This window comes from Canis aureus, chromosome 14 (genome assembly GCF_053574225.1).
Source record: "Canis aureus isolate CA01 chromosome 14, VMU_Caureus_v.1.0, whole genome shotgun sequence".
Lineage (NCBI taxonomy): Eukaryota > Metazoa > Chordata > Mammalia > Carnivora > Canidae > Canis > Canis aureus.
Genome location: NC_135624.1, coordinates 52067406 through 52079435, shown reverse-complemented (window position 1 = coordinate 52079435; position 12030 = coordinate 52067406). Strand labels below are relative to the sequence as shown.

General features: G+C 36.6%; 2 protein-coding genes across 9 annotated transcripts in view; one reads left to right on the top strand and one right to left on the bottom strand.

The window, feature by feature from the left end:
• The window catches only part of PAICS (phosphoribosylaminoimidazole carboxylase and phosphoribosylaminoimidazolesuccinocarboxamide synthase), a 71101-nt gene that overhangs the window by 37687 nt on the left and 21384 nt on the right, over positions 1 to 12030 (bottom strand). For 5 of the 6 annotated variants that reach the window (XM_077848119.1, XM_077848121.1, XM_077848115.1 and 2 more), the window contains 3 exons: positions 8032 to 8118; positions 6512 to 6946; positions 5419 to 5508 (listed from right to left, as the gene is read on the bottom strand). In XM_077848119.1, coding sequence (XP_077704245.1) covers positions 5419 to 5508; positions 6512 to 6946; positions 8032 to 8113 — 607 coding nt within the window. In that variant the 5' untranslated portion in view covers positions 8114 to 8118. Of the gene's footprint in view, positions 1 to 5418; positions 5509 to 6511; positions 6947 to 8031; positions 8119 to 10255; positions 10311 to 12030 lie in introns of those variants that run through there. The other variant, XM_077848116.1, reaches the window with a different exon arrangement.
• The window catches only part of PPAT (phosphoribosyl pyrophosphate amidotransferase), a 37596-nt gene that overhangs the window by 10925 nt on the left and 14641 nt on the right, over positions 1 to 12030 (top strand). The window lies entirely within an intron of this gene.

Sequence of the window (12030 nt, the reverse complement as noted above, 5' to 3'; positions counted from 1 at the left end):
GATTATGGCATGATCAATTAAATCATTGGCCACATGACTGAATTCAGTCTTCAGACTTAATTTCCCTGTTAGAGATCAGACTGGCCTAAAATCCCAAGCCTCTTAATCACAAAGTTGGTCTTTATGGTGACCAGTCTTATCCTGAAGCTATCTAGAAACCCACTTTGAATCAGCTCATTAAAAATAAGAAATCTTCTGCCACTGGAAATTCCTAAGGTTTTTGAAACTCTGTGTCAAGAACTGGATACAAAGACCAGATTTATGTATTCTTTATTTTTTTATGTTCTTTTTTGAGATATTATTTTAAAACTATCTCTGCATCCAACGTGGGACTTGAATTTACAACCCTGAGATCAAGGGCCATGTGCTCTACTGACTTAAGTCAGCCAGGCACCTCTGTATTTTTTATTATGTTAGAGCCTCTTTTTTTTTTCTTTTTTTTTTAATTTTTTTTTTTTTAATTTATTTACGATAGTCACAGAGAGAGAGAGACAGAGACAGAGACAGAGAGACAGAGACACAGGCAGAGGGAGAAGCAGGCTCCATGCACCAGGAGCCCGACGTGGGATTCGATCCTGGGTCTCCAGGATCACGCCCTGGGCCAAAGGCAGGCACCAAACCGCTGCGCCACCCAGAGATCCCATGTTAGAGCTTCTTAAAGAGTTTGTGAAAATATAAACAGGAATTAGAAAAGCCAACACTTTTATCATTATCAAGTTGCCTGTATTTAAGTTTATTGGCTTACCTAAGTTTGAACTTTATTTTACATTTGTAATTTTTGGGTTTTTGAAATTTTAAAAATCAAATCTTTATTTGGATTTTCTACTGGATTAAAAATGTAAAAGTTCTCAGTATTATGATTCATGTGATGAAAATGCATTAGCTGCTAAGATTATCCAAGTTAAATGCAAAATCTACAAAACTGTTTATTTTCTTTTAAAATTATTTCCAATTTTGGCTTATTATAAATAAACCAAAATAAATGAATTGGAGAAATATATGAATTTGAGAAACCAAAAAAACCTGGCATGGCCTCTGAGATACTAACAATAGATAGTTTAGTGCCCTCTGCTGGCCATCACATTGTTAATTTTTGTGAAATTGTGGGGATAGTGACTATTTTAATTTTGGAAATATATTTTACCAACCAAAGAAAATTCTTTAAGACTATTTTTAAAAGAATAGTTTTGTGATTTTTAGGCTGGTAAGAATAACCTCCAATAGGATATATTTGCCTGTCTCCACCCCTCAGAACTAAAATTGATCTACCTTTGACTGCCAATACTAAAAAGCAGTGACTTGCGAGAATACTGAAGTATTCCACCTCGTGTAAATATCAACTGATACTAGAGATGAATTAAGTTAATTTTAGGTTTACTCAGAAGAGACAGGTAACTGACAAGACTGTCAAACATTTCCTGTTTAGACAGTAGAACTTTCTGATTCCTTTTATCATCTCTTGCTTATGCCTCAGGTGGGGAGAAGAATTTATTTTTAACTTTTTATTATTTTTTAAAAATTTATTTATTCATGAGAGACACAGACCTAAGCAGAGGGAAAAGCATGCTCCCTCCAGAGAGCCTGATGCAGGACTGAATCCCAGGACCCCAGGATCACGACCTGAGCCAAAGGTAGACACTCAACCACTAAGCTATCCAGGTGCCCGAGAAGAATTTTAGATCCAAAGAATTATTCAATTTTCATGGGTTATTACTTTTTACTTTTTTTTTTTTTTTTTAAAGATTTTATTTATTCATGAGAGACAGAGAGAGAGAGAGAGAGGCAGAGACACAGGCAGAGGGAGAAGCAGGCTCCATGCAGGGAGCCTGATGTGGGGCTCGATCCTGGGACTCCAGGATCATGCCCTGGGCTGAAGGCAGGTGTTAAACCGCTGAGCCACCCAGGGATCCCCTACTTTTTACTTATTGTAATAGGTAGGCATAGCTCAGGAGTTCTGTGATTCTTCCCAGTGATTAACTTATTTCATATTGCATTAGTCATGCATTTTTTAAAGTGATAATTGAAATTGGCTAAATTGTCTTCCCTAAATGGAATCAAATTGGATTTTATGTTTTAGTTTCTTCAGCCCTCTGCTAGCCTCTACTCTCTAAATACAACAACCTGTTATTTTCAACCCTTACTGTGCTTGATGGTCTGTTATAAAAATATATTGCTTGAACCCATCCTATAACCTACGCTAGACCAGAATCCCCAGGAGTTCTAAATTGGGAACTAATTAGTTATCTAGACTCCAAGGAGTTCACAGCTCTAGTTAGGTTTTTATTTGAAAAAAAGAATCTTCTAGCATACATTTAAGATGAGGAAAAATTTACTTTTGGGAGACCAGTTTCATGACCAAGTATCAATGTTAACAATATGGGGCAATAGGAACTCAGATTCCAGTAGTTCATTAGTAAAAATATAAAATCAAAATGAAATAACCTCTACCTATTTTTACATGAATGTTCATCACTTTATTGTTTCTGTTTATTTTTTAAGTAGGCTCCAAGGGGGCAGCCCTGGTAGCTCAGCGGTTTAGCGCCACCTTCAGCCCAGGGTGTGATCTTGAAGACCCGGGATCCCTGCATGGAGCCTGCTTCTCCCTCTGCCTCTCTCTGCCTCCCTCTCTCTCTCTCAAAAATTTTATAAATAAAATAAAATAAAAGATTTTATTTATTTATTCACGAGAGACGGGGGGGGGGGGGGGAGAGAGGCAGAGGGAGAAGCAGGCTCCATGCCAGGCGCCTGACTCGGGACTCGATCCCGGGACTCCAGGATCACGCCCTGGGCCAAAGGCAGGCGCCAAACCGCTGAGCCACCCAGGGATCCCCAAATCTTAAAAAAAAAAAAAAAAATAAGGCTCCAAGCCCAATGTGGGGCTTGAACTCATGACCTTGAGTTGAGATCAAGAGTGGGACTTAACCTAGTGAGCCAACCAGTGACTTTGGTTTTTTTGTTGTAAAGATTTTATTTATTTGTTTATGAGAGAGACACAGAGAGAGGCAGAGACATAGGCAGAGGGAGATATACGACTCAATCCCAGGACCCTGGGATCACAACCTGAGCCAAAGACAGATGCTCAACCACTGAGCCACCCAGGTGCCCCCTGTGTTTTGTTTTGTTTTAAGAAAGAATATTTGATGTGAATTTTTTCCCTGAAGCCATCTTCAGGAAAAATATCCATACCTCAATACAACATAGTAGAGTGGTGATTTGTGACTCAATAGTTTATATTGCAGGTATGACTGAAGTACTTAGATTTTTTTGCTAACTCTAGGAGGTGGCCCAGTTGGTGGAGCATGCAACTCTTGATCTTGGGGTGTTGAGTTCGAGCCCCACACTGGATGTAAAGATTACATAAAGGTAAAATCTGTTAATAGTTTAAAAGATCAGTTTCTGGGGCAGCCCCGGTGGCTCAGCGGTTTAGCGGCCCAGGGCAGGCTCCTGGAGACCTGGGATTGAGTCCTGCATCAGGTTCCCTGCATGGAGCCTGCTTCTCCCTCTGCCTGGGTCTCTGCCTCTCTCTCTCTCTGTCTCTCATTAATAAATAAAATCTTTTTTTTTTTTTTAAAGATCAGTTTCTTTTCCTATGTATTTAGCTGTTGGGATTCTTGTAGGTTTATATCTTTGCTTTTATTTTCATATGGAAGTTTAAAATACCTTAGTTTCTAGAATGACTAAATATTTCCCATTTTATATTTAGAAAATATGAAACATATAAACATACCAGACAGTTTTTTTAAAATCCTGCCAGTTTAATAATATATCTGACTTAATGTTTTCCTTTCACATACAAAAAAGGATCTTGAGGTGTTGTACTTAAGTGAGCCCAGAGGAGTAACAAGCTAAAATCTTCTGAATGCTAAAGTTCTTAATTTTTTCCATGGAAATATATCTTATTAAATCTATCTGATTTTAACTTTTTTTTAGCTTAAGATTTTATATTTAATCATGAGAGACAGGCAGAGATACAGGCAGAGGGAGAAGAAGGCTTCCCTCAAGGAGCCCGATGAGGGATTTATTTTTTTTTTTAATTTTTTTTTTTTTTTTTTTTTTTTTTTTTTTTTATTTATGATAGTCACAGAGAGAGAGAGAGAGAGGCACAGAGACATAGGCAGAGGGAGAAGCAGGCTCCATGCAACGGGAGCCTGATGTGGGATTCGATCCCGGGTCTCCAGGATCGCGCCCTGGGCCAAAGGCAGGCGCCAAACCGCTGCGCCACCCAGGGATCCCCCGATGAGGGATTTAATCCTGAATCCCTCAGGGCAGGCGCTCAACCGCTGAGCCATGCGTCCCTTAACCTTTTTTTTTTTTTTTTTTTTTTTTTTTATGATAGGCACACAGTGAGAGAGAGAGAGGCAGAGACACAGGCAGAGGGAGAAGCAGGCTCCATGCACCGGGAGCATGACGTGGGACTTGATCCCGGATCTCCAGGATCGCGCCCTGGGCCAAAGGCAGGCGCTAAACCACTGCGCCACCCAGGGATCCCAACTTTTTTTTTTTTTTAACTTTATTTTTAATGACAAGGGTCAATGCTCTGATGCCCTGAGAAACCTTAGGAGCACAGATTTTTGTTTACCTGTATTATCATATCATACCCCTAGTCAGCTGCATGTTCCTATCGAATTAGTCCCCTTAATTTCTCCGCTTTCACCTTTCACCATTCTAGCAGCTCTCCTTTCTCCCACTGGGCTTTTAATTTGTCATATCTGATAAGTCAGACAAAGAAGTTTGCCAAGAGTGTGAGGAATTTGATTACCTGGTTTGTTAATCAGCATGATTCTTTACATTTTTCTAAGCTTTGAACTGAAAGACTATGTGTGAGGTCTGTGATGACTAGCTCAGCTTTTGCTTGAGGGCCTGGTGATCACCCATCACTCATTTTGGTTTATGTAAAAGGCAAACCACCATATAGGAAGCACTTACTTTCCTTCACGCCATTAGTACCATAGGACAGTGTTTCTCAAACTTGAGCATGCCAAAGTTCCCAGATGATACTAATGCTGCTATACTTTGAAAACCACAGCTATAAGGAATGTTACTGTCATTAGCAGTTTTCACCTTCCATTTCTGTATTTTGTAAATATGAGTATTACTCTTCATATACAGTGTTATAACCTTGTATGTGTTATTATAAAATCTTAGTTATTATAGCATCTTTTTTATTATACATTATACATAAAATATAATTAAATCTAAAACCCATCATAAGGTCCCCAACCTCATGACCTCCAAACCTAATTATCTCATGAAGGCCCCATCTCCAAATGCTCTTATATCTGTTGATACGACTTTAGAGGTGACACAGTTCAGTCTATAGCAACATCATATAATAACATCTTACATATTTTTTCACATACATAAAACCAAAAAAATAAAAAAAATAAAAAAAAAAACACCAAAAAAATATTATTTTACCTGTACCAGGACTTTGTTTTACATCTCTGTCTCTTAGGTCTTCTGATGTATCACTGACAAAGTCATCTTCTGCTGCATCTCCAGCAATGACTGTGAATATAGTGGGATAGATGGTGGTTTGGTTTTATTCACTTCAGCATAGTGTTTTAAACTCTAATGTTATTTTCTCTTTTAAAGTGAGCGTGATAGGGGTGCCTGGGTGGCTCAGTCAGTTAAGCATCTATCTGCCTTTGGCTCAGGTCAGGGTCCTGAGATCAAGCTCCACTAAAGTGAACCTCATGCTGAATACTGTGGTTGTCATTTTAATTTCAATGGGATAGGTGGATAGTTCTCAAGCAGACCAGTTTCTTCTCTGCCAGCAAAATATTTCAGGCCTTCTTGCCACCATTTCTCAATCCTCTGTCATTGCCTCCGTTTCCCCTAGATACGTATTCATACTCTAAGAATTAGGACTGCATTGTTTACGGCAGATATTAATATCTAGAAACTTTATGGTTAGTAGAGGTCTTTAAGAACATTTTGTCAAGTCTAGAGGAGACACCTGGTTCAAGATTCCAGAAAGACTGAGCTAGAACTTTGATTTCCTGACTCCTGGTCTAGAACTCATTTATGTCATGCTGTCCTATCTTTGTGTGTAATATATCTCAGTCCTTTGTGTTAAACTTTTTATTAAAGAACTTTATGAAGTGTCCCAGAAGAACTTAGACTTCAAAGTCATTCTCATGGGGTCTTTTTTTTTCCTAAGTTCTTTAATGCTCTTTTTCTGTTCACTCACAATTTAACCACAATTAATATGAAAACTTGCTTTAACTTCTGCCATTTAGAGTTGCAGTTTTACTTTACTAAAATTGGTCTATTTTTAAACTTGTGGAAATCCAATTTTATTTCATCCTTATGTATGACTTTGTACTATTGTCTGGGTTCTGGAAGAGATTGAATATACATTAAATTGTTCATGATAAATTCAACAATTAGCTTGTTGAATAGTATTTAGTGAAACCTATTTAACTTAAACTATATTCATGTTTTTGGGTTACTAACATTTTTATAGGATTTGGCCTAATGTTCAGGTTACTTTTCTTTGCCTTCCTACCTGACTGTTTCTCTTCTGTTTTTACATTGGCACATCGTGTGGCTTGTTCTTCATCTTGGAATTTGTGTTCTTGTGATTTTTCTCTTTTATTGTATCCCAGAATAGCATCCAACTCAGTAAAAAATTTCATACTCTTAGTTATGCCTTGGTCTTGAGCCATTCTTACAGTCTTGTATTCATGTTTTAAGTTTTTGTACTTTGTTCTGCACTGTTTCCAGTCTCTCTCTATTCCAGATTTCTGAAGCTTGGCAGCAATTTGTTCAAATATCCTTTTATTTCTCACTGTTCCTTCCAGTTGTTGTTGTATATTTATATCAGACCAGATGCCAATTAGAGCCCTAACTTCTGGCACAGTCCAGTGTTTTCCTCCTTCATTTGCTATGGTTGGAATAAAAGTTGGATTATTAGGGGGTTCCATAATTGATGTGGAGTTACCTGTATCAGGTGGGGAGGAAAGAGATACATATATAGGTTATATACATAAGATAAGTAATTGGATGCAACCTTAGTAAGGAAGGAAATTTTCTCCATGGGAGATGGAAAACCTTAGCTTTTCTCTGAAACTAATGAGGAAATGAAATACAGAACCTGAGTCTATTTCTTACCACGACAGTGACTGGCCTTAAAAAAGTTGTGTTTTTAATTAGTCACATTTTGATCATCTTTTTTCTCTATATTTCTCTTACTCTTCATCCCATTCCTTTGATATGTGGTATGTATATCAGTATATAGTGAATGTTGAGTAATTTTGTATTATTTGTAGAAAGTAATACAATTAGAAAATGGCTCATTAAGGGTAATTTTTATTTGTTTTTTGTTTTGTGATAGGATAGGTGGGAGCAATTTATCTCTTAATTTGGTGATTTCCATTGGATACATATCAGTATCTGCTGGGGAGCTTTTGTAAATCACTACTTTGCTGTTACCCCCACCTTGCATCCCCAGTTTGTGGTTCAAATGGGCAGTCATGGCTGAGAACCAAAACTATTCACGAGTAAAGGGTTGGAAGAGGCACATTATTTTTCCACTTGGATTAACAACCTTCAGTAAAAATTTAGAAGCAAAATGGTGATTTGTTTGGACTCTGACTGGGTGAATAAAACCATCCCTGACCTCATTGATTTGATATTATTTACTTTCAGTTGTAGAGTTGTTTGTATTAGACCTCAGGAGTGCTAAAGTAACATGTTCATTAAATATTAAGCACCTATTATGTATAATTTTGACCACTGTATTCCCTATTATGTTTAAAGAATAAAGGTTGGGAATTTGAAGGCCAATAATACAGGCAGTTTACATTTTGTTAAAGAAATCATTTATTTTAGAAATGATTTTTTTTTTTTTTTTTTAGTATAGACTGATAAAAAAAAAAAAAAGCGGCGGGGGGGGGGGCGGGGGGCGGACAAGATAATCCTAAGTGTTTTTATCCGGAAAATCAGCCATTTTCTCAGAAACCAACCTAACTTTCCAATTTGGAATTTGATCAGTTTCATTGTATTTTTTGACCCACAATACTGTACCTAGTTCCATTGGTCTGATATGAGAAACCAAAAGTAAAGGATTTCCTGAGATATCTTCCTTATCTTCTAATGTAACTGACATTTTACCTAGAAAGAGAACAGAATTCCTTTTAGAATAAGTTCTAAGGAAGATAAAAATTGAATTAATATGACTGAGAATGCTAATAGCTTGAGCTGAATTTGATATGAAGGATTATAAATTTGTGTTAGACATAGATTGTAATAAAACGGTATAAAATAGTTTAAATATACATTTATAATACAGAAAAATTTAATTTCTTCCATTCACATGGTTAATTTTGAACTTCCACTAGATTTATTTGCTAATTTTATGTTTCTAGAGATGATTGTGGTTCGTATTCAATGAATTATATTTTTTAAATGAAGATTTAAAAAAATAAAAATAAAAAAATAAATGAAGATTTTTCTTGGGGTGCCTGGGTAGTTCAGTTAAGTTTCTGATTTTTGATTTTGGCTCAGATTATGATCTCAGGATCATGAGATCAAGTCCTGGGCTGGGCTCTGTGCTGAACATGGAGCCTACTTAAGATTCTCTATCACTGTCTCTCTCTGTCTCTTCCCCTCCTGACCCCTCCTCCATGCTCATGCTCTCTCTTTAAAAAAAAAAAAAAAAAAAAAAAGTGAGGTGTCTTCATTATTTTGTGCTTTAAGTACTTTAACATAACAGGCACTTGATAGTAGCAATCAATGTAAGACAGAGGTTTCATAATGAGATAATCAGAAAATCTTCTTTAATTGGTATATGGTCAAATAGCTAAAATTTATATGTATCTTTTATAATTAGCTAATTGGTACATACTAAACTTTCCAGAAATTTATCTAAGTTATGCTTAAATGGACCAAGGAATGTGCCATTTAAAAGAACCATGCCAACCTTGAAAAATGAAAATGGCCCCCCTTGACCTCCTGGTTTTATTTTTTATAAAATGAGGCACAGACTACTTTTAAAGTAATCAAATGAGGAGGGTAATAGGAAAAACTAAAATATATCTTTCAAAGGAACCCAGCATATAGAATTTTGGATTCAGTTGGCACATGTGAAGATGAATCATAATTATAACGAGGCTGAAACTGATCATGAGATAGGGTAGTTAAGTAGGTTTTGATTACTTTTTTGTAACTTTCTGAATCAGAGTTATTCATCTATCATTTCCATGTTTTTTCAATATTGTTTTACTGAGTAACAAATACCATTCTATTTTACTTTACATTAGGAGAGCAAATGTTAGTTATGATTTCAATGGCATGAACATTTAAAATTACAATTCACTATTTGGAGGCATTCCATTAAAAAGTAAGAAAAAGGGCAGCCCTGGTGGCACAGCAGTTTAGCGCCACCTGCAGCCCGGGGTGTGGTCCTGGAGACCCAGGATCCGAGTCCCGCATCAGGCTCCCTTCGTGGAGACTGCTTCTCCCTCTGCTTGTGTCTCTGCCTCTCTCTCTCTCTCTCTCTCTGAATAAATAATAAAAAAAAAAATCTTAAAAAAATAAGAAAAGGAATGTCATCTTAAAGATTATATTAGGGATTTCTATTTTAAAATAGAATAACATGAAAAATAAGGGAGGTACTACTGTTTTCAAATGGCATGTAGATGGGAATATGGAAAATGAAAGTCTGTAGTTACATAAGAATTTTTATTTAAGAATTCTCTTTAAGAAAATATGATATAAAAAAAGAAAATATGATATACCTGGTTAATTTAACATGTGAGCTTCATGATGAGAACAGTAAGGAAAGAGGGGAGAGAGTTTGCTATTCTATTATCTGATTTAGGGCCTACTTTTATGTTTGTTTATTTGTTTTTTCTCCTAGTTTTATGTTTGTTGAAAATAGCCGATGCTAAACATACAGGTCAGAGTAAAAAAGAAAAGCTCTCTTCCCAGCTGATTCAGGTGTAATTTTTTCTTAGATTGATCCCAAAATTATATGAAGGAGCCTCATGCATGTGCTGGAGGTTTTAAACTGAAACTCTTAACTCATTATCTCTGCATCTGTATCAAGTAAGAGGAGGGAAATAGAGTGGAAATTTGGTCACCGAAGGAATGATTCTGCGGTAGCAGTAGGTCAAAGGTATTCTGAGGTTGAGGATGATTATAATTTCCAGAACATGAAGTCTCTTAAGAGTTTGTATTTGAGTTCTTTGCCAAGGCTTAGTCAGACTACCTGCTGCCTAACGGAGGGAACCAGATCCTCTGTCCTTACCACTTGCATGAGGTTGATCCCAGCAGTGGAAAAGGCACATTCATTTTCTTCCCTTCTTCAGTTTATCATACACCAATAAAAATTTTGCTGGTTCCGCCATAGAAAAACCAGAAGACATTATAAATGAATCAGACCTGGAGAAAGGAGTGCTTTCTAAGCCTTAGAAAAGACTGTTTGATTGCATTAAAAACTTGGATTCTATAGGTCAAATAAAAAATCAACCAAAATTGTAAGGCAAAAGGGATCATGCAATTTCTAAGACCTCAGTTGACATGAACAGTTTTTTGTAAAATATATAGAAAACTGTTCGATATCACTAGTAATTAGACAAATGCAAAATAAGTTACTGAATTAGCATACTTTATTATTTGTTAAATTAGGAAAGTCTCTCTCCCACTTTAACCCCTCCCTATGATCTGATATGACAAGGTTCTCTATAAAAGGGACAGTCTCACTATTAATAAAAAACAATTCTTTTGGAAAGCAGGTTTTTTTTTTTTTTTTAAGTGTTTCAAAGTAATCATACCCTTTCTGACCAATAACTGAACTTCTGATAGTCTCTCCTAAAGTAGTAATGTTAAATATGGACAAAAGGTATTGATTGTAGCACATTTCTCTAGGGGGCCAAAATAAACTCTGATATGCACTCACTTAAAAATTATGGAATCATTAAGTATATTTAATCCTGAATTATAATTAATTCTGGGTAAAATACAAGGATTATTACTAAAGTAAACAGAATGGGGCAGCCCAGGTGGCTCAGCGGTTTAGCACCGCCTTTGGCCCAGGGCATGATCCTAGAGGCCCCTTGATCGAGTCCCACATCAGGCTCCCTGCAGGGGGTCTGCTTCTCCCTCTGCCTGTGTCTCTGCCTCTGTGTGTGTGTGTGTGTCTCTCTCATGAATGAATAAATAAATTCTTTAAAAAAATAAAAAAAGTAAACAGAATGCTAATGTGCTTATAATTGTATAATTTAAAAAGTTTAAAGAACAACAACCAGTGGCATTGTGGATGATCTGTGGGAAGGGACTGAAAAGTAGGGAGACCAGTTAAGAGGTTATCTTACATTCCATGTGATAGATGAAGTTCTGCATGGTGGTAATGAGAATGGAACAGAGAAAAACTTATGAAACATGTCAGTAGATTTTTTTTTTTTTTGAGGGCTTAGTGACTGACCAAAGGTCAAAGGCATCTCAAATGTTTCTGTAAGTGATTGGACATACAGTGATAGTAAGGTGTAAGTAATTTGTAGGAGGATCAGTCCTGAATGAAGGAAGAGTATAGTTTTAGAATTTGGGGTTTGAGATACCTTAAACATACCCTAAGGTTAAGTGGTAATTATGGGCCCTCTGCTTATAAGTGAAAGTGGGGAATTTGGAGCCAAGGGGGTATCTCAATTAGAAGGAAATCCTGTTAAGTGGAGAATAGACACACACACAGAGGAGAAAGACAGAAACAGACGTGCACGGGGTGAGTAGGAGGGGGGAGGAGTGGAGGAGACACAGAGACACAAAAGTGGCAAAAAAAAGTGAAGACAGAGCACCCACATCTTCATTATACCAATACCAACCTATGGTTAAAACCAAAGCTTTTCAGAAGCTGTATGATTTACTTATCATTAATCAATATTAAAAGCATTCAAATAATGGAGAGTGCAGGATGATTAATTGAATAAAATAATGTTACTGCTATTTAACTTGACAATGACTGCAAAGCTTCAGAATTTGGTATCAGAAATGTAAAGGGAGTATGTTAAGTGGAGTGGATTTTTTACC